At 42.0% G+C, this 20,031-nt stretch overlaps 1 protein-coding gene and 1 long non-coding RNA gene across 2 annotated transcripts in view; one reads left to right on the top strand and one right to left on the bottom strand.

Annotated features, from left to right (window-relative positions):
• Positions 1-5,682: 5,682 nt before the first annotated feature.
• Positions 5,683-18,294, bottom strand: LOC142071083 (uncharacterized). The gene is made up of 4 exons (XR_012667037.1): positions 18,002-18,294; positions 6,200-6,433; positions 5,923-6,036; positions 5,683-5,822 (listed from the first exon to the last, which is right to left on the bottom strand). It is a non-coding gene; the product is annotated as an uncharacterized LOC142071083 (long non-coding RNA).
• The window catches only part of LY86 (lymphocyte antigen 86), a 32,580-nt gene continuing 18,243 nt past the window's right edge, over positions 5,695-20,031 (top strand). The window contains exon 1 of the mRNA XM_048839786.2: positions 5,695-5,863. Within this exon, the coding sequence (XP_048695743.1) occupies positions 5,695-5,863 (169 nt within the window). The remainder of the gene's footprint in view (positions 5,864-20,031) is intronic.

Below are 20,031 nucleotides of genomic sequence, written 5' to 3'. Positions count from 1 at the left end.
TGGACACTGGATTCTTAGGCTGGCACCTCCCTGATCATTCAGTTATTATCCACACCAAGCATCCATCCACATACATCCTCTATCTCTATTTTAATCACAATTGTTAATACAACAAAAGGGTGGGGAGTCTCTGGGTGCTGTTTCTGTTGTTAGAGTATTGCTTTGAGTCTCTCTCTCTGTGAATTGCTTTGAGAACAGACTCTGTCTTAGAATGTACTAACGCAATTAGCAGCTTGCAAGTTTCACACATAGAGGAGAGAAACAGTACCAAAAACCAAGAGACCTCTTAATTAGTAATACCCTGGAATTGAAACTATGGGGAATCAAACTCATTTGTGATTTTAATACAGAACTTCTTTAATATGATCCAACATAATCCCCCTTTTGACACTAAGATTTATAATCGTCAGTGTCACTTTCTATGTAGCCTATTCAAGAGAAAGTACTGTGCGGCAATTTGAGTTTGTGATTCCAATTCATGCCACATACATGATCCTAGTGATGTATCTTTACTACAAGGTTCTGGGGCAACAGGCAAGGTGAGGCACACCCACTTTTGAGGAGTCCATTCGGTACAACCTCTAGTGTCCAATAGCTTCCCTCCCTCCCTCCCCAGCCCATTGGCTCAAGGTCCAGGGTAGCCAGAAGGATCCCATGTGTAATATGGGGAGTGGGCCAACCTTCAATACCTTTGCCTCCAGGGACTGTTGGTGTGCAATTTTGACAACAATTTCTCCCATTAACAAGTCTGGTTTTACAATACTGGAAACGTATTGCATCCATTCATTTTGATAAGTGTCAAACAAAATGATCTCTTTCTTTGTTTTAACAAATGCACCAAACCCTTAATATTTCCCAATATGACCCAGAACATTTTGTGTTCCAAAGTTGCTAGGGCAAATATCTGCATTTCAGTGCATCCCATAGCTATGGCTGTGTAGTTTCCTATTTCTAATTTTTTTTTCTTATGCATAAGCCATGTGGTAGTATTAAGCCATTGCCAAAGATTCCATCGGGCTTTTAGGTTACCCAAACCAATTTGGACCAAGTCTACATTGGCATGTACTTGTTTTTGTATCAGGCTGTCCTGTAGCTGGGACAGAGAGCTTAATTTATTTTTAATTACCTGCAGGTCTTTAGTATTTTTTTTAAACATACAACAGTGCTAGCAACAAGACAAAACACAAGACAAAACATAGAACACAAAACACAATTTCTATTGTGACAGTAGATTCATGGTATTGGGTTGCTTTTCAGCTGGCATCAGCTTTTCCTGATTTTCTGAAAGACAAAAAGAACATGTTTCTACCCCTTTTGGGGTGGCAGATTATTGCTTAAAATATTTCTTTCACAAATACCCTTGCTGATTGCAGGCAAAACAGAGGAATTGGCCCCCACATTTTCCTGTTTTTGTTCTATAGGCAGATCAGGTTTCAATGGTTTCTATCTTTTAACGGTTATGGGGAAATTATCCCACTGTTTAGTCATTAAATCCCTGAGGTGGGGTACCTCAGTTTCCCTTCTTATACAGCAGACCAAGTTTATAATGTTTTTCCTGCTGTGTTAAGCTTTAAGTTTATTTACAGGTAATAGCTGAGAAGCATCATTACCATATGACCTTAAAGGATTTTTCCAAAAATCATACACACTATATGGTGTTACAGGGGTACTTATTATCATTAAATTTATTAAAATTATCTTGTTAACCCATGCCTTTTATTTAGACAATTTGTTTGCTGACCAGGTATGTCCTTTATCTTCAGCTCCTTTGTGCTGCTAGTTCTTTCCTTCCTTTATCATTTAGGTAATTTGCATTTTCGCAGACGCTTCCTGCTTTTGGATTTAAAGCCATCAGCCGTTCAGAGACTCTATCTTAAAAGGGACACAATCAACTTTCACCAGAGTTTTGATTACTTTTAACTTCTGCTTCCAAAACACACAACAATCTGAAAAAGAAAACCCAACCTATTGTGGCTCCCTTTGGAGCCCTAATAGCATGTTAATTAAGTAGCATGGTATGTTTGCATTTCTTTTGCCCCTTCTACAATATACCCTGCACATGTTCTGGGGCAAATGCACATTCCTTCCATAGTTTAACTTTTATAACATTATCCATATCAATTTTTACATAAGGTGTAACTATTTCTTTTTTTTTTTTGCTTACAGAGTTTTCATGTACCTTTATCAAAGTGACAATCTGATTACTCAAAGCCATTTTAAGACTCAGTGTTTCTAACATTGCTTCTTTTTGTTTTATGCACCTCACCCCTGCTGTTGCTTCAGAGAGCCACTGTCTTTTTTAATTTTTTTATTTTTACTACAACTCTCATCTGCTATTTTGTTACAGAAAACAAACAAACAAACAAACAAACAAAAAGAATCCAGAATTTTTTTTCTATTCTCCTGATTTTGACTGCCTTGCTGCAGCCACAACTTAACATTTTAAATTTTGTAAAGCATTGAGTTACCTTTTAAGGGTTAAATGCCAAATCCCAAAGCCAAACAACACTAATTACCTGTGCCTAGCAAAAAGTTCTGTCAGTTTTGCAACTTTGAATTAAAGAGTCAAATGGATTTTTAGTGGCATTATTTAAAACAAAAACAAAACGAATTGGTCCTTAGAACTTTACATATATACATACACATTTTCTTTTCCTTAACATCCCTTCCACACTGCTCTGTTTTTTACATCTTACATTCCCTTTATACATTTGAGGCAGTTAAGTTCCAATAGAACCCTCTTATGTTCTTTTAGCAAATTTGACTAAATTGTCCAGACAAATGATTTTAATCAGATAGTTTATTTTTAATAATTGGCTAATTTACAGACATTCCTTTGGAAAAGGCCCATTTTTCTTTCAGAATGGCTGCAAAGAAACCAAGAATGCTCTTTCTCTAACACTTTTCCTTTTTAACATTTTCACAAAGTTTAACTGCTTAATTCCCTCCAGCCTCTGCAGAGTTAACTTTTTTTTTTACTCTCTTTTCTCTTTGTAATTATGCCTGGGGGTGCCGTACATAGGACCTTCTCCCTCTTTACCTGCCTCCCTCCAGCCTCTGCAGAGTTAACTTTTTCACTCTTTTTGTATTCCTGGAGTGCCTCTTTCACTATTTTCAGCTGGCTTTGGGTATTTGTAGCCAGCACCTTCCAATTGTCTGCTCCCTTTTCCGTTTGTGCCTTTTCCTCTTTACATGAAGACAAGCGGAGGGAAGAATCCTTACATGCCTCCCACAACAACCAAATTGCTGCTGCATCTCTTTTGGCAGCACTAGAAGGTTTGTATATGAGGATATACTGAGCCAATCTATCCTCTAGGTCCGAAATAGTGCAGACATCAGCTAGGGCTTGTTTAGTCCAAGGACTCTGCCCAAATTTTTGAAGGATTTGTTTAAAAGGTGTAATTTCTTTAACAAAAGGTGAGGTTGGAGTTCCTTCTGACTCCATTCCTCCCTCTGGTACTGGCATACCCTGTTTTCTTTTAAACATCTTAACATGGATATTTCAATCTCTTTGTCACTGCTGTTATTACTTAGCAAGTGACACAGCCTAGATTCTGAAATCATAGCTTAATCTATGCGTTTTTTCCCTGCTACCTTCCCAGAGGCCAGCAGGTCCCCTGCTACCTTCCCGGAGGCAGCAGGTCTGGTTAACCTATTTCTCCCTGCTACCTTCTCGGAGGCCAGCAGGTCTGGTTAACCTGTTCTTCCCTGCTACCTTCTCGGAGGCCAGCAGGTCCCCTGCTACCTTCCCGGAGGCCAGCAGGTCTGGTTAACCTATTTATCTGGCTTGCATGGGCTGTATGGGGAGCCATAACACACACAAGTTTTTAACAAAGGACAGTGCCAGTTAACATACTAGTAAGGGTGAAAGTTAACATGAGTGTATATTTTAAAGAGTCTGTCCACAGTGAACAGGACTGGAAACTTCCTTTAAAGAAAAAAAGCTGTGACTAATCCCCAAAAAATTAGGGCAGGCAGAGGGTGGCATAACACTGGACCTTGCAGATCTTACTGGCCAGCTTTGGTAATTGAAATGTCAGCTTTTAAAAAAAGACATCAAGGTTCAAATCCTGGACTGATTGAAGTCAATGGGAAAACTCCTCTTGACCTTAGTGGGGCCAAGATTTCACCCCCAGGAGTTGCTGAACCGAAGGGCTCCCATTGTTAAGTATTACTTCCTAATAAACTTGTTGCATGCATTTTTGTTTTCTCAACCATATATGTGCTTCTTTTTTGTTCCCCCGGCAACTCTATTCAATAGCAGAGTGACAGACAAAGCAGAGCACCACTTTTCTAAAGGCATGGCTCATTAATCGAATATACATGCCACCTTCCAGGATTTGAAATAGGGAAGATGCAGTGAACCAGCCTAATATTTTACCAAGCCCATCAAACCACAGGGCCAAGTTCAGCCTTGGTTCAACTCCATAGACTTGCACCTACCTGCTGCAGGGCTGAGTTTGGCCTGAAGTTTTTTCCCAGTTATGCTTCAGTCCAAAAAATTCCTGCTTTAGCAACTGAATTTTGAAAGCCAATTGAAAATCTTGATTCTCAAACCCAACAGATGTTTGCTGGAGCTAAAGCAGCCCTTGCTTCTACACTGTGTATTCCTTACTGTCTTCAGCAATTGCCAGTTTACACATGCCACGTTGTATGAAACAATTAGCCTGCATTACAAATTTACAACTTCAATAGTGTGCATGTATGCAGTCAGTACACATGCGGAAAAATCCAGAGCTCTGGCTTAAAAGAGAGGCAAAGGAGGAATGTTAATCAATGCAATGCCAAAAATAATTAAATCAGGACTTGAAAGGTGAGTCATCATTGCACACCAGAAATAATTTTCAGCACAGCCAAAAGTAACGGAATGCTTCCTGAAGCTGTGTTCCTAAGGCTCCAGCTGCAGGGGAATCGAGTCTACTGAACAACAAAGCTCTGTTCTCTTTAGCAAAGAAACTCACTGCTAAAATAAATGTAGTGACAATAAAATTCAGAAAGTGGAGCTTACGTCCAAGTGGAATTTAAACTCAGGGGAGAGGCGTGCCAGATTAGGGCATTTTCTACCTCCAGGTGTCACACAAAGCCAGCAACCCTTACTCACCTTGAGTAGTACCTTCCTTTGCAAACAATCTAATTGAAAGCAAACTGGCAACTCATACAGCAAGGTACTACTCGCTGTGAGTAAGGGTGGGAGAATAGAATACCTAGTCCTGCCCTGAGTGCAGGGGATTGGACTAGAAGACCTCTTGAGCTCCCTTCCAGTCCTACAATTCTATGAATGTTGCCTACAGTGTTTTGCAGCCTGAAATGCCAAGTTAAGCTTGTCTTACACTCTGAGCCCCAAGTGCCCAACTACAGCATGAGAATGGAACGGGGGGCGGGGGGAATTAGATAAATAACTATTTATCTAGTTCAACAAAGAATTAAGGCTGCGGACTGGAGCTTTTCCAATGAGTCGGTGTCAGTAGATCATTCGTCATTAGCTTAAACTAACATGAAACAGAAAGCAGAAGTCTGAACATATGGAACTAACACACTCAGAATTCTGATTAGCCACTTGCTTACACTACGTTGTTTCAAGCTGTGAGCCTGTATTGAATCATTTAATCCTTGTGCAGGCGGTTAATATAGTAACCTCTTACAGTTGTCACAGTCCTTGGAGAGAGGAAGTGGAAAACTACCCTCCTCGCCTTCATGACAAGAGAGAAAAATAATTACGGAGACTACCGCACCATCACCACCATGAAGATGCTTAATGCTGCCATTCTCATTTTAGTCCTGTTTTATCCCAGTCTCAGCACAGCGTGGCCTACGCACACAGTCTGCAAGGAGAAGAATTTGGAAATATATTACAAAAGTTGTGGTGAGATCTTTAAAATTCCATTTTATATTTACAAGGACAATAAAGTTGTTATTGCATACCAGGGAAAGTTCCTATTCCAGGTGATGAATGAAAGCGTTAAGTTTCTGAGCAAGCCCTGATTTTCTAGTTGGAATTGGCTTAGTCGTGCATGGTTTTTGCTTCATTAAAACCTCCTGCTGAGATCAAAGATAACAGGGAGAGGAAACAAATCATGTACATTCTCCAAAGATTAATAAATAACTGCCAAAAATAGAGGTAATTTAGCACAGAAAGGTTGCGCAACTGGGATTTTTATCTTGAAGTTAGACAAAACCCTTTAATCTTCATCCTCCTTACCCCTCTTGTGAAATCAAGGCAGCAGGCTGTCATGGCATTGATCTACTGTTTTCCTACGGTAAAGTTTGGCTGTGGAGATGCATGTTTTCTCTTCTCCCACTTAGAGTTACAAGAGACCCCGTGTGACAGTAGGAAGGAATCAGGCTGTCGAAAGCTGCTACCATGCTTAGCTAGACTGCAGCAGACATGCTTAACAGAGGCATTTCCTGTGGACTGTAGGTTTGTTCTTTAAATCTGTTGAAAAGAAAAGGAGCAAATGGCACTGAAATAGCTGAAAATGAATTCACTGAACGGTGCTGCCTTTTCAAGTTGGTTGCTTTGCTGGCCTTGCGCCTCGTCTATCGTACTGATCTGCTTTACTACTGGGACAAAGGGAATTAGATTCACAGACGCCTCATTCATATTACACACGTGATGTGAAAAGTGATTCATGGCAAATGAACACCCTAGAGTTTGTTTTTCCAATTCATCCAGACACAAAGGGTTCCCCATGAGGCTTTTTCTCCCCTGCAGCTCTCCTGCAGCTTTGCACATCCATTAAATATAAAACCAGCAAGTGGCAATAGGAGTAAATAAATATGTGTAATAAAATCCTTATTTTATAAGGATAAATAAAATAAAAGCCCATTCCTATGAGAACAAAATCAGGCTTCACATATTATAAATGGATCTACTGTTTTAGGAAAAATTTAATTAGATATTGGATGGAAGCTTTGCCCCCATTACCTTTATTTTAACAATAATTCCTTGTGTGAATTAATTCCCCCACCTCCTCCTAACATGTCTCCATTAACAAGTAGCAGACTTTACAGAGGCAGTGGGCTAAATTTCAAGTTGCTTTAAATCGTGAGAAGAATTGCTTGCTGGGTGTATGTCAGTTAAGGATTCCCCCCCCCATCTCAGATTATGAGCCAAAATGTTTGATTTAGAGCATACACCTCAACTGCTGTTTCCCCATACAAAGATACTTTCAGCCAGAATAATTGTTTATATTGAGAACAACAAACAAGAAAGAACTTAATTAAAAGGTCCCCATGAGAAAGCCCCATTCTGCTCTCACATCCACAAGAATCAGGCATAGCTTTAGAAGGCAGTGGAGTATAACAGGTGTAAAACCAACATGAGAGCTAAGGGCACATCTAGACTTCGAGCTGGGGGTGTGATTCCCAGCTCAAGGAGACATACCCGTGCGAACTCTCATAGAGTGAGCACACTCAAAATAGAATGTCCCTGCAGTGGCATGGATGGCAGGAGGAGCAAGCTACCCCAAGTACTTGCTTAGGGTCTCAGATAGGGGCACACTCAGAGCGGCTTGCCCCTCCCACTGGTCGCACCACCATGGCTACACTCTGTTCTTAGTGAGCTAGCTCAATCCAATGTCTCCTGATGTTGGAATTTACATTGACAGCTCAAAGTGTAGATATACCCTACGTCAGAGCCAACATGCATGGGCCTGATTTTCCTCTCACTGACACTGGGGCAAACCAGGACTAACTCCAACAAAAGTAATGACATTACTCCGATATAAGAGACTGGCATTGGTGAAAGGAGATTTGGGATTTGTGTCTCCACTGACTAGAGCTGATTAAATATATATATAAACTTTTTTGGACAAAAAATGGATTTGACTAAGATTTTTCATTTTAGTTGAAAGTTTTGCGGTTTCCAACAATATACTACTCCAGTGATATACTACTGGCAATGCAAGAGGTAACCTCACTTTTCTACATGCGGCCGAGTCATGGGAGTCGGGGCTCCCTCACCCTGAATTTCTTTTCACAAGCAGCCCTCACGTACTCTTACCATAGCGTACTTTATTTACAACATTTTATGCACCTCCATGTTGCATCACCATAAAGTTTTTCCCAACGTTTCTCATGGGATGAAAGGGTGGGAAGACAGGTCTCACCACTCTGAGATTCTGGACTTCTTTGCCCTTCCTTCCAGCCCTCCCCTTTCCGTTCATACCTCCCATTTAACAGGTCCCAGCTGATGAGATGAATCCCCTTCTTAGTTCACTCCTAATCAACTGTCTCCCAACTTGGCCCATGCAGGGATACTTACAAAGTGCATAAACTGGTGAGCTCCCGCCCTTTGCCCCCCAAGCTACTCCCACTGTCTCAAAAGCCCCTTCAGCTATTCTCATCTCAGAGGAAATAGCAATGCCATCTTTCATCTGTGTTGATAAATTGCTTTCCCAATGGACCTTCTGGTGCTAGGTCTAGAATATCTTTCAAGCCAGGCAACTTTGCCCATTACACTGCATAGACTTATGAGATACTTCAAATGCAGCAATGCCCAGAAACCACAGGACTGCTTGTCATGTCAGAAGGATAGCTTTTCATGGTGTCAGTGTGAGGTCCAAGAGTTCAGAATAAGAGCTTAAGAGCTTCCTAGCCCATGAATCCTGGACATTGGTGGAATGGGAATAATAACAAGTACTACTGTGCATGACAGGCATGTTCTGCTGAATGGCAGAAAAACGTTAAAGGTGAATTGCAAAGCAAAAGTTGAACATTCGTTTTAACCCCACAAATCCAACTGGGGATATTCAGCCCAGAAATAAATGTTAGCCAACCTCAGTAAAACTCTTCTCCCTCATTCCCTCCCAGTCTGAAAGCCTCAGGGTACTTCCACTGAAGATATCCCAGAACGCATCATTCTGTGACATCAGATAGGGGTTACAATAAGGCTTCCAGGATGAGATCCTGGCCCAACTGAAGTCAATGGAAAAACTCCCATTGATTCAATGGGACCAGGATTCATCCCGGTTATTTATGATTTTACATCCCGGGATATTGACAATGCTGGAGGAAAAACGAAGTGGATTTCAGGAAGTGAAAGACATTTTTAACTAAATTTGTCAAAATTTTATTTCTGTGCGCAGTGCCCTACACAGCCTGATTAATAGGGCTTAGTTCCGCGTATAAATCTGGTGTTACATGTTCATTTTCGCTTTGCAGTTCACCAAGACAGCAACAAAAAACTGACTAAAGCCAAAATAAGGTCAAATGTTACTATGTTGACTGCAGTGTAAGACCTAGATGGAGAACTGAAGATAGGTAGAAGCAAAGAGTAGCTTAATGAATGACAAAGAGCCATGAACTGCAAGAAAAGCACCAAAAAAAGAAAAAAAATCCTGATCAGTAACTCCATAGTGAGCAACGTAGGCTGAGAAAGTGGTGGCCCAGAGAAGTAAATAGGCTGCTACACTGTCTCCTAGATGTAACAGCTAGTACTGTGAGTATGTGGGATAACTAGGGATAACTATATAGTCTACCAGGGAATAAGTGATCAAAGTGAAGGAGGATCTACCATGACCACAAATCACTTAAGAAACCTTGGAAGACATATTAAGACAGAAGTAACACAGGTCATCTTCTTGAAGATTCTTCCAATGCCAAAAGCAATCAAGAGAGAAGAGTAATATGGAGGACAAACTGATGGATGTACCAGGAGTGTAGAGAGATTGATTTTGCATTTATTAGAATGTGGAACAATGGCAGCTTGTGTTCAGCAGGATTTACTAAGTCTAAAGGATAGCTTTCATATATCTCAAGTGATTTGGCATTCACTTGCAACATATGAAATAAGGCAAAAGGAATTCAGAAAAAATGTAATGTTTTAACATGCTCAAATGCCTCTCTCATATGGAATATATATTCAATGTCTACAGAAACATAAGACAGGGACGAGATCCAAGGTCCATTTAGTTTTGTATCCTGTCTCCAACAGTGGCCAGTAACAGATCCTTCAGGAGAAGCTATAAGCGCACTGCAGGAGGCAGATGTGGGATAATTTGCTCCCAACATTAAATCTCATCCCACTCTCCAATAGTTTGAGACTGGCTTAAACCCTGAAGCATAGAAGTTTAATATCCCTTCCACAATTTTTATCATTCATTATATAAGAAACATGTAAGAAGAACTCAACGTTATCAAATGTGAAGCTTCATTGCCAGTTTAACCACTTGTTTATTACTTTGTAGTCTGTCTGAGTGCCTGTTTTATACAGCTTTTCAAGAAAATCAGGCTAGAAACATCATAATATTTTAAACTCTTTGACTAAGTGCCTGAGTGAAATGGCAATTTGACAAAGTGACTAAAAGCTTCAGTCATTTAATCAAGTGGTTTGTTGGACAGAATAGGCCAAATTCTCTCTCGGATTCCAAGGGGATGGGCACATCAAAGAGATAGAGTTAAGGCCATCCCTGATGAAAACTTCATAGATTTCAGGGACTTGGATTAATTTAGTCCAATGACTGTAACATCAGTCTAGTCTCCAAATAGTTTAGAGTAACTAATGCACCCTCTTTTGGGCAGGGACTATCTCTCTGTTCTGTTTGTACAGCACCTAGCACAATGAGGTCATGGTTCATGACAGCCGCTTGTAGGGGCTACAATAATACCATTTTTATTATTTGTATCTGCCTTGTGATTGGAAGATTAATTGCATTTTTACTCTTGGTCCCCTGTGCATATATTACTGGATATTAGACAATATTTTGTTTAAGAAAGGGATCACCTCCACAAGCTTCCGAGAAGAAAACTGCCTGGCAGACAAATATAGTCAAGTGATTCTTGCATTGTTAACACTATTTTGCTGACTAAGTGAAAAAGAGGAACCATAATAGGAGAGTTTTATCCAGAGATATGAAAGGAATCTGCAACACAAAAGTTTGACTCTGATCCCTTTGTACTTCAGAGTAACCTCTACCATAATAACACTCTTGATCTCTTCAGTTTGCATTTTAAAAGGTAATTCTCTGGGGGAGGGGAGGAGAAGGTAATGTAGTTAAGTGCCCTGAGCAGATTTCAGTGCTATTCAAGTGTCATGCTCCTACTCTGAAAGTGCATGCAAACAAAGCTGATGGAGTGTAACTCTGACACACCCACCAGCGGCTGCTTAGTGTGTTTATATAACTGTAATTGGGTTAGGTTCGTGTTAATTAGCATTCTCAAGTGTTCCAAGGACACCCTCCTCAGAAACTACACTAGGCACCTGCTGCTGTAGGTTTCAGAGTAGCAGCTGTCTTAGTCTGTATCCGTAAAAAGAAAAGGAGTACTAGTGGCACCTTAGAGACTGACCAATTTATTTGAGCATAAGCTTTCGTGAGCTACAGCTCACTTCATCAGATGCATGGAGTGGAAAATACAGTGGGGAGATATTATATACACAGAGAACATGAAACAATGGGTATTACCATACTGTAAAGGAGCAGACTAACCCCTGCGGCGCCTCCTGCTGGTCATTGGGAATTAGCTCTTTTCCAGCATGGAGCACACTCTGCAGGCCAGTAATCCACCACAGCTCTGCGTCCCATGTCCCTCACAGACTCCAGTGCCCCTTTCTCTGGGGTTCTGCCCCTGGGCAGTACCCCCACACTCTGCCTCTGAGTTTCCCTTCCAGTTTGTGTCCAGTTTGCAAATTAATTCCAATTCAGCAGTCTCTCGTTGGAGTCTGTTTCTGAAGTTTTTTTGTTGTAATATTGCGACTTTTAGGTCTGTAATCGAGTGACTAGAGAGATTGAAGTGTTCTCCGACTGGTTTTTGAATGTTATAATTCTTGACATCTGATTTGTGTCCATTTATTCTTTTGTGTAGAGATTGTCCAGTTTGACCAATGTACATGGCAGAGGGGCATTGCTGATGTAGACATGCCCTTAGTGGAGTCCAGGTCAGCTACTCTTCCCATCCCCCAAAAGTCTTTGCCATATGAATTGAAAAGCTTCTTGAGGACCAAATATACTGTGTTTACAGCTCCACTTAATAGAAGCAACAACATGAGCTGTGAGATATGAAGCAGAGCTGTAAAACATGGGATCATATTTTATAAACGCAGAATGACTATCTTCGATCACTCAGTAGTACCATGCTAACAGGTTGTCTTCTTTATTAATCTTTGCAGCAACTTTAATTTTACATAACACCAATTTCTGCTTTTCCCATCACCCCAAGTTAAATCAGATTGCTGGTCTCTCTCCCTTGGTGTATATGTTATCTGTACATGGACTCTCTTTTTAATTAAAGAAAATAAGCTTGCTGGGAGCTTTAGCTGTTAGGGAGAAGTTAGTGGGTGGAGAAAACTCTTGTTTCCTGCTTCTACAGGGTAAATGTTAAATCATGCACTTGATAGAAGGATCTCTCTCCATTACTCATTGTTTTATGGCAGCTAGATTGAGCCAGATGCTTCATAATTATTTATTTATTTATTTTCCTCAAGCAGTCTCCTGCAATTGCTTTTGTTCCTGAATTATTCAAAGCCACATGAAACCAGCTCCTCACTGTTTTTTTCTAGCATCGATTCCTAATGGACAGCAATCAAAGAACTAGAGTTTCCCTTGAAAATGTTTTCATTTGCTCTATCCAAAATACCTCGGTGTGACAGTTTGAATGCCCATCTGGTCCATTATCCCCAGAGAGATGACTGATCACATGGTGTCAGCCCTTCCTCTTTATTTCTAGTTGCTATATCGTATTAAAAGATAGTATTTCCAACTAACTCCTTTCCCATATAGGCAATTGCTGTCGCTGCTACAGGGACATTAAGGGATCGCAAACAGTAGGGGAAGTATTCCACAAGACAATTAATATTAAAATATGGTTCCCCCTATGAAAAAGCATGGGACTACCCAGACATAATTAAACAATGCCAAAATAGTATTATAAATTATATTTACAGAGTACAATGCATCAAAAGGAACTGTAAGGAGCCTGTGATTTTGTCAATTATTAATATATGCAAAATTGGAATATTTTATGGGGGACAGGTTTGGTATTAAATAGGTGAGCTAAAGATATACCAGATATCTAGCAAGACCTTGAAATTAGTTCTCTTTCTTGTGTAAAGTGGAGGTCATCAAAAAATGTATCCACCCTATAATAACGTTAAAGACCAAGAACTGAACAATGGTGGCTCGTGAGCAGTCTCATGGTAAATTTATTGTTTAGTTGTACCACAAGATACACCTTCTAGAAACCTCCATTCTACCTCATTTAGAGAATGTTGCACATATAGGCTTTAGTAAAGCTCTCAACCTTCCACAGATGCCTTCAGTTACCATGAGAGCAGGGCTTTCTATATGGGAGGTGGGCTCCCCTGGCAGATGTACAATCAGTTTAGGGTGACCATACGTCCGTATTTTCCCAGACATGTCCAGCTTTTTGGTTCTTAAATCGCTGTCCGGGAGGAATTTTTAAATATCTAAAAATGTCCAGGCTTTTGCCATTATTATTTTTCCCCAAAGAAGAATTGATCATTCAAGAAAGAGTGAATTGTTGATCACTCGAGAAAGAAAGTGAACGTTGATCTCTCAAGAGATTTCCCCCCTTTTCCCCCAGCTCCCAGTGCTTGCACCGCAAAACAGCTGTTTTGTGTGGCTGGGAGGGAGGGGGAGAAGGGGGAACGCGGAGCGCTCAGGGGAGGAGGCAGGGCCGGGGCAGGGATTTGGGGAAGGAGTCCAATGGGGCAGGGAGGGGGTGGAGTTGGGGCGGGGACTTTGGGTAAGGGGTTGGAATGGGGGCGGGCAAGGGGTGGAGTTAGGGCGGGGCCGGGGGGCACAAGCAAATCCCCCCCCCATGGAGTGTCCTCTTTTTTGAATGTTCAAATATGGTAACCCTAGTTTACAGGAATCATCTAAAATAATCCAGAAAAGAAACCTCTCTAGGCTCAGATATCTTCTCATCCAGGAGGAGGATGTGATTCACCACTGTGCTACTCCAGTTTCATGCTGGTGTAACTTCACTGACTTCAGTGGGAGTTATAGCAGCATAAAAATGGAGTAACACACTGCTAATCAAGTCTGCTTAAGGAGATTTTAGTGACGCCAACCCTGCTAAGCACTAAACACCAGCCTCTCCTGGATGTTACTTGTGGAGTCAAGAGAGCTTCTTATTAGAGACCTGAAGAATCACCACAAAATGAATTCCATATACGGGCCTTCTTTTCATCGGAAAATGAAAGACTTCCGTGAAATGATTCAATGGCAGGTAGTGCAGCAAGTCAAAGCAGTTTCCTTAGGGTCACACGGTGCCGATTCCAACTTATTACCCCACCCCTGCAGCTGATTTCAACCCATTCCAGGAAAACGGGACACATCTGGTATGTTTACATGTAGTCAGACACTGTTGTGCGTAATTAGCAATAAAGTCCGACATCCAGAGTGCTATACACATATCTAGCCACAGGATACTTTGTAGGAGTCTTTGGTTCTATTTCATACATGAAACAGGACTGATTCCCAAACCACTAGGGCAAACATTGATGGTCAGTGACATATAGTGATACCTTCCAGGTGTTCATTAAAAACATGATTACACATGTGTGATTTGCTCTCTCATCTGCTCCCCAGAGGGAGAGGAGGGTATAGTTTTGGTAGGGTGGTTTTCGCTTTTTGTTTAATAATAAATACACCTCTTGCTGCGTGTTTATGTTAGAGAAGGCAAAGTCAAAGAAATGGACCTTGCACTTGGAACAGTGAGTGATGCGGTTTGTGATGGTCCTTAGTTCCGGGGGGGAGTTTGTTCCACAGTCTCAAACCACCCCCCAGGGAAGGTTCAATCTCCCACACCAATGAACTTTACTCTTATTGTTGAGAGTTCCATTGTGCCAGAGGAGCATAGTTGCTGACCAAGTTCTTTGTCCTGGAACTTTGGACAATCTTTAAATATTCTGGGCCCAGGTCATAGAGAGCTTTGAAAGTAAGAACTGAGTCCTTGAACGTCATTCAAAATTCTATGGGAAGCCAATGTAGTGAGTGGAGGACACATCTCATGTGTTTGCTGTAGCCTGTGTCACTGAGGAGTTATGCCACAGCATTATGAACTAGTTGGAATTTCCTAAGTGCTGTATGCTCATGCCCAGGTCTGTTGCATGGCTGTCATCCCACTGAGAGATGGGTCAGGCAGACACAGATCTGAGTTTGCTCTATTCTTATGTTTCAGATTTGTCTTCTCAAAGGTCATAGACCCAGGCTAATCTCTGTCATTTAACATGAAGCATGGTCAGTGCTCTGTTCCGAAATCACCACTATGTCAGCAAGAAAACTATCCACAAACAACAAGGTGCTGGAAATGTTTCCTCAGAACATTTGCAGATAACTCCAGAGCACATTCAGCAATAAAGAGAGATTAGACTCCAGTTGATTTTTCAGGTCTGATGAAACACAAAACAAATGTGTGCACAGGCACTGGTTTCCTCTGAGCCCCGCGGGTGCTCAACCCCCTGCTCCACCCTAGGTCCCAGCCCCAACCCCAAGGTCCAACCCTGTCCCACCTCTTCCCACCCCCACTCCATCCCCGCCCCGCCTCTTCCCGCCAAGTTCTGCCCCTCCCCCTCGCCCCAGTGCCTCCTGCATGCCATGGAACAGCTGACTGTGGCGGGCAGGAGGCACTGGGAGGGAGGGAGGGGGAGGAGTTGATCAGCAGGGCCGCCGGTGCATGGTAGGCCCTGGGGGGAAAAAGAGAAGGAGCTGGCTGATGGCCGCCAGTGAGTGCTCAGCAACCACTAATTTTTGTATTCACCTATGAATGTGTGCCAGGGCCAGATTAAGGCAATCTCATACCTTAGGCTCACCACCAGACCCAGCCTTCTCCACAGCCCTTCCTTTGCCCCACAGCCTCCCACCCCCACTGTCATTGCACCCATGGTGTTATACTGCTCTCTGCCCCCCACAATAGACCCATCCCACTCCAGAGGCAGCAGCAGCAGCATGGGCCTCTTTTTCCATACCAGGACTGGCAATAGGGGGCCTTCAGTACAAATCTCAGCTACACTGGTAAATCTGATTGGTGGGTGGATAGGATGAGTCTGCTGCATTCTTCTCCTCCTGCCACACTTCGTTGACTTAGCACTGTCTACACCAGGGGTTAGGTTGGCTTAACTACGTTGTTCAGGGGGGTGGATTTTTCACACCCCTCAGCAATGTAGATGGGTTGACCTAACTTGGTGCAGATCTGGACTTAGGCAGACAGTGCATCAGTTAGGGCTCGTCTAACTTCTGAAACATAGGTCAACCTAGCTACATCAGTGAGGGGTGTGGAAAATTAAGCCAACCTAAGCCAGGCCACTGTTGACAGCGCTAGGTCAACAGAAGAATCCTTCCGTCAACCTAGCTACCATCTCTCAGAGAGGTGGATTTACTACAGTGACTGAGGAATCCCTTCCTTCACTGTAGTAAGCGACTACACTGCTGCTGTGGCATTTTTAGTGTAGACATACCCTTAACCTCAGCCTGGTTTTTCAAGCTTTTATTGGCAACAATGAGGTCTAGAAACTTTCCCTTTTTCAATTCTGATATAATCACTTGACTCTGGGAGCTGAGACCTCAGGCGTAAGCATGTAGTGCCCACACTTAATCCAGCCCTTTTGTACGTAATTGCTACTTGCAATATTGCCAACCCCAAATGTTTGATACTCATGAGTCAGACTAAAAAAAAAATCATGACATTAGCTTGAATATCATGAGCTTTAAAAAAATTATTACATTTTTTAGGATCTTCTGGGTTTGAGACTTTCAGTTGCACATTTTCAAGCTTTTCTCTGCCACCATAATGAGGGCTAGAAACTTACTCTTTCAGAAATGATAGCTGAGATTTACACATAATCACTTATCTCCAGGAGCTGGGGCTTTAAGTAATGCAATAAATATCACACGAGTTTGCAGCACTATTGCAGTAGGGTGCACAGGTCCTTTGCAGCCCCAAAGACATGTGATATTCCTCCCACTCCACCTCTATGATGCCTACATAAGCCAAATGTTGTGGGGTTTTGGAGACAAAACCCAGCAGGAATTCTGCACTGGGTTTCAGTGTGCATCTCTGAGCTAAGTGAAACGCCAACCTGCACTTGAAGATTCAAGTTAGCAAACTCAATGTTGACCATGACTCTGAGGTCAGTGTAGACCAGGACACAGTGTGCTCAGCCTGGTGTCAGCTAATCATGATTAAACCCTTTCAGCCGCAGAGCTACCCAGGGTTTAATCACCATTAGTGGACGTGAGTTATACAATTTGTTCTGCTCTACACTGAACGCAAAGTCACCGTCAGCACTGCGTCAGCTAACTCCGTTCTTCACAACCATGTTCCAGCATGGTACAGTTTTGGAGTGAAGGCAAGTCCTAAGTGGAGGTTCATCAAATAGAGTGTACATGTGCAGAATCTGAGACTTTCATTCTGCTTCAACAGAGGCCGTCTCAGTTCGCTATGAGTGGGTTCCACTGCGTTTCAACTCTCTCTCTGCGGGTTCAGCTTAATTTATTCAAATAGACATTAAAAGGGAAGTGCTGAGGGAATGAATAAATGATGGCATCCAAAGCAGTTAATTATTCTTTATCTCCTTTGTTCACTTGGATGCTGTGAGGGTTAGTTTTGTTAAGAGCTTTGAAGGTGAAAAGTGCTGTTTAAGTGCCTAGTATTTTTACCCTCATGCTCAATTTCCAGTTCCTGCAGCACTTTACTGTCCTTGTGTGACCCTAATAAAGTCATACAATACACTCGCATTGTTTATCAGCTCCCAAAAGTGTGCTTTTGAAAGGCCGAAAGGTACCAGAATCACACTGGCGAGCTTTTCTAATGCTCTGAGATGTGCAGAGATGTGAACTCTGTCACACGAGCACCACAAAGCTCACATGATTGCTGCCTCTAATCTGCTGCACTCATTTATTATAATGACTTGGAAGCAGTGGTATTTTGGGGCAATATCAGATTACTTCAAGGTGAAATTGAACCCAGAGCAAGGTCAACAAGAGGGGGGGAAAAGACCGGCACAATTCTAGAAAAGACCATCAAAATGATTAGAACAGACCTTTTTGCACTGTGGCAGTCCAGTTTCCGCAATGCTGCAGGAGCGCTGGAGCAATTTGTATAGTGGAGGTGCTGAGAGCCATTGAACCAAACTGTAAACCCTGGATATGATGGAAACCTCTTCAAGCCAGGGGGTGCAGCAGCACCTATGCAATGCTGTGGTAGTCATACCGATGTGAGGCCTGCTCAGGAAAACAAGGCAAGAAAAATACATCTTTTTTTTAATTGTAGCAAGTGAATTTCTTTGAAACGCCAACAACAGTATTTTGGAGATGGTCTACTCACTCTTCCAGAGTAATCCAATAGAATTCACCTACCGGCTACAAGAAATGTCAAACGAGATTAAAATCCAGCACTATGGTGCCACTGCGTGCAATGTGCCAGGCAATCTATATATAAATATGGACTGCAAGGAATATCCCGATAAACATTCAGGAAGTAATGAAATGAGAGAAGTGCCATTGTATCTGATTTGTCAGATCAGTGAGGAGTGTTCCAGCTGATGGCTGATGAATAGCAGAGAGTCAAAAGGGGTTCCAAATTCTAGCTCACAAAGAGCAGTGCGGCCCTCGTGAAAGCTGCAAACTCAATGTTGAATACAATCGAAACCTCAGTAGCATCCGTGGGTCCTATTATGTTCAAAGAAGGGGACAGAACTTCAGCTGTAGTCAATCATTCAGACCAGCTGAGGATCTAGCTGAGTATTTGTACCTGAAAGTAGTCACGTGAAAGTACTCAGAACCAGAGATAGGCTTGACCCAAAATTGCAGATCTAGACACCCCAATGCCTTGAGAAAGTTCAGATCTAATTCCAAATGCTGGGACTCAGACCCATCTCAAGCTAAAATATAAAGACATAAAAATGCCTATTTTTCCGTTAAGCATTTACTTGCAAAAAGCTACATGTTTTTGCAAAATTTCAATAATCATTTCAAATGTTGGTAACATATCAAAGCTGAACTGGAATAGCAAACTATCTGAAACCTGAAGAAGAGTTTTTAGCTTTAATTATGGAAGAGATAACAGATTGAAGGAGTGGGTGGAGGAACGACTGGGATCTGGGAACATACAGTACTGTGCACTATGAAGTGTTGCAGGAAAGGGAATCATCGTGTATTTTATAGTCAAAATGGTAAATGTTTTTGCTTTGGGTATGTGAAAGACATAACATGTAATATTTTTTTTTCAGTCTAAATGAGTCACTTCTGACTGAGGCAAACAAGAAAGAACAAGTATAAAGTCTCCATGAGACAAAACACATTGATTCACTCTTGGAACATTGTGCATCTGAAAATGGAAATGACAGCTGCTCCTGTAGGAGCCAGGGGATTCCTCCACATTTAAAGGGCCAGTACAGAAAAAGCAGAATGGTCTCTCCTTTCAGCTACATAGCTACACAGGCACAGTAAAATTTGCAGACATCTTTATTTAACAACAAAAAAAGCCTACTTTGGGTTCTCTAGGTTCCTTTAGCTGCACCCACTCTGCTTGCTTCTCACTGGCAGTGCAGCTCATCCTACCTTCTCCTTACTCAGGAAGAATGGTTACCAAGAGGTCCCATCTCCACTACAGAGCAATCATGTTGGATTGTAAAGTTCTAGACTGATGTACCATAGAGAGATGGTCAGAAATGTGTGTCCCCACCCCCAGTGGAAAGTTTTGACTTTTCAGCAAAAAGTCAAAAGCCATAAAATTTCTATTGGGAAATTCCACGGCAGATTCTCATGTGAGCTGTCGTTTGAGTGCCTCAGATCTCCATTCTCCTCTACAGCCATGGTCTCTGGACAGACTACACCTTGCATGATGCACCACAGTCTTGACTCCTGGAGAACTATTGTGGTGTCTCATGGGGAGTCCCATGGCCAAAGCGCATTGTGGAAGATGTAGTCCGGCTGGAGAGCCCAGCCCATAAAGGAGAACAGGGGCATGAGGCACCTGAGTTGCAACTCCCATAAGTTCAATTTTTCAACAAAAAGTCAACCTTTTCCACAAAAAGCAGACACCTTTTATGAAGAACTTCATTTTGTCAAA

The sequence above is a fragment of the Caretta caretta genome, chromosome 2, assembly GCF_965140235.1.
Source record: "Caretta caretta isolate rCarCar2 chromosome 2, rCarCar1.hap1, whole genome shotgun sequence".
Lineage (NCBI taxonomy): Eukaryota > Metazoa > Chordata > Testudines > Cheloniidae > Caretta > Caretta caretta.
The sequence above is the reverse complement of the archived record's forward strand: the minus strand, read 5'-3'. Positions and strand labels throughout refer to the sequence as shown.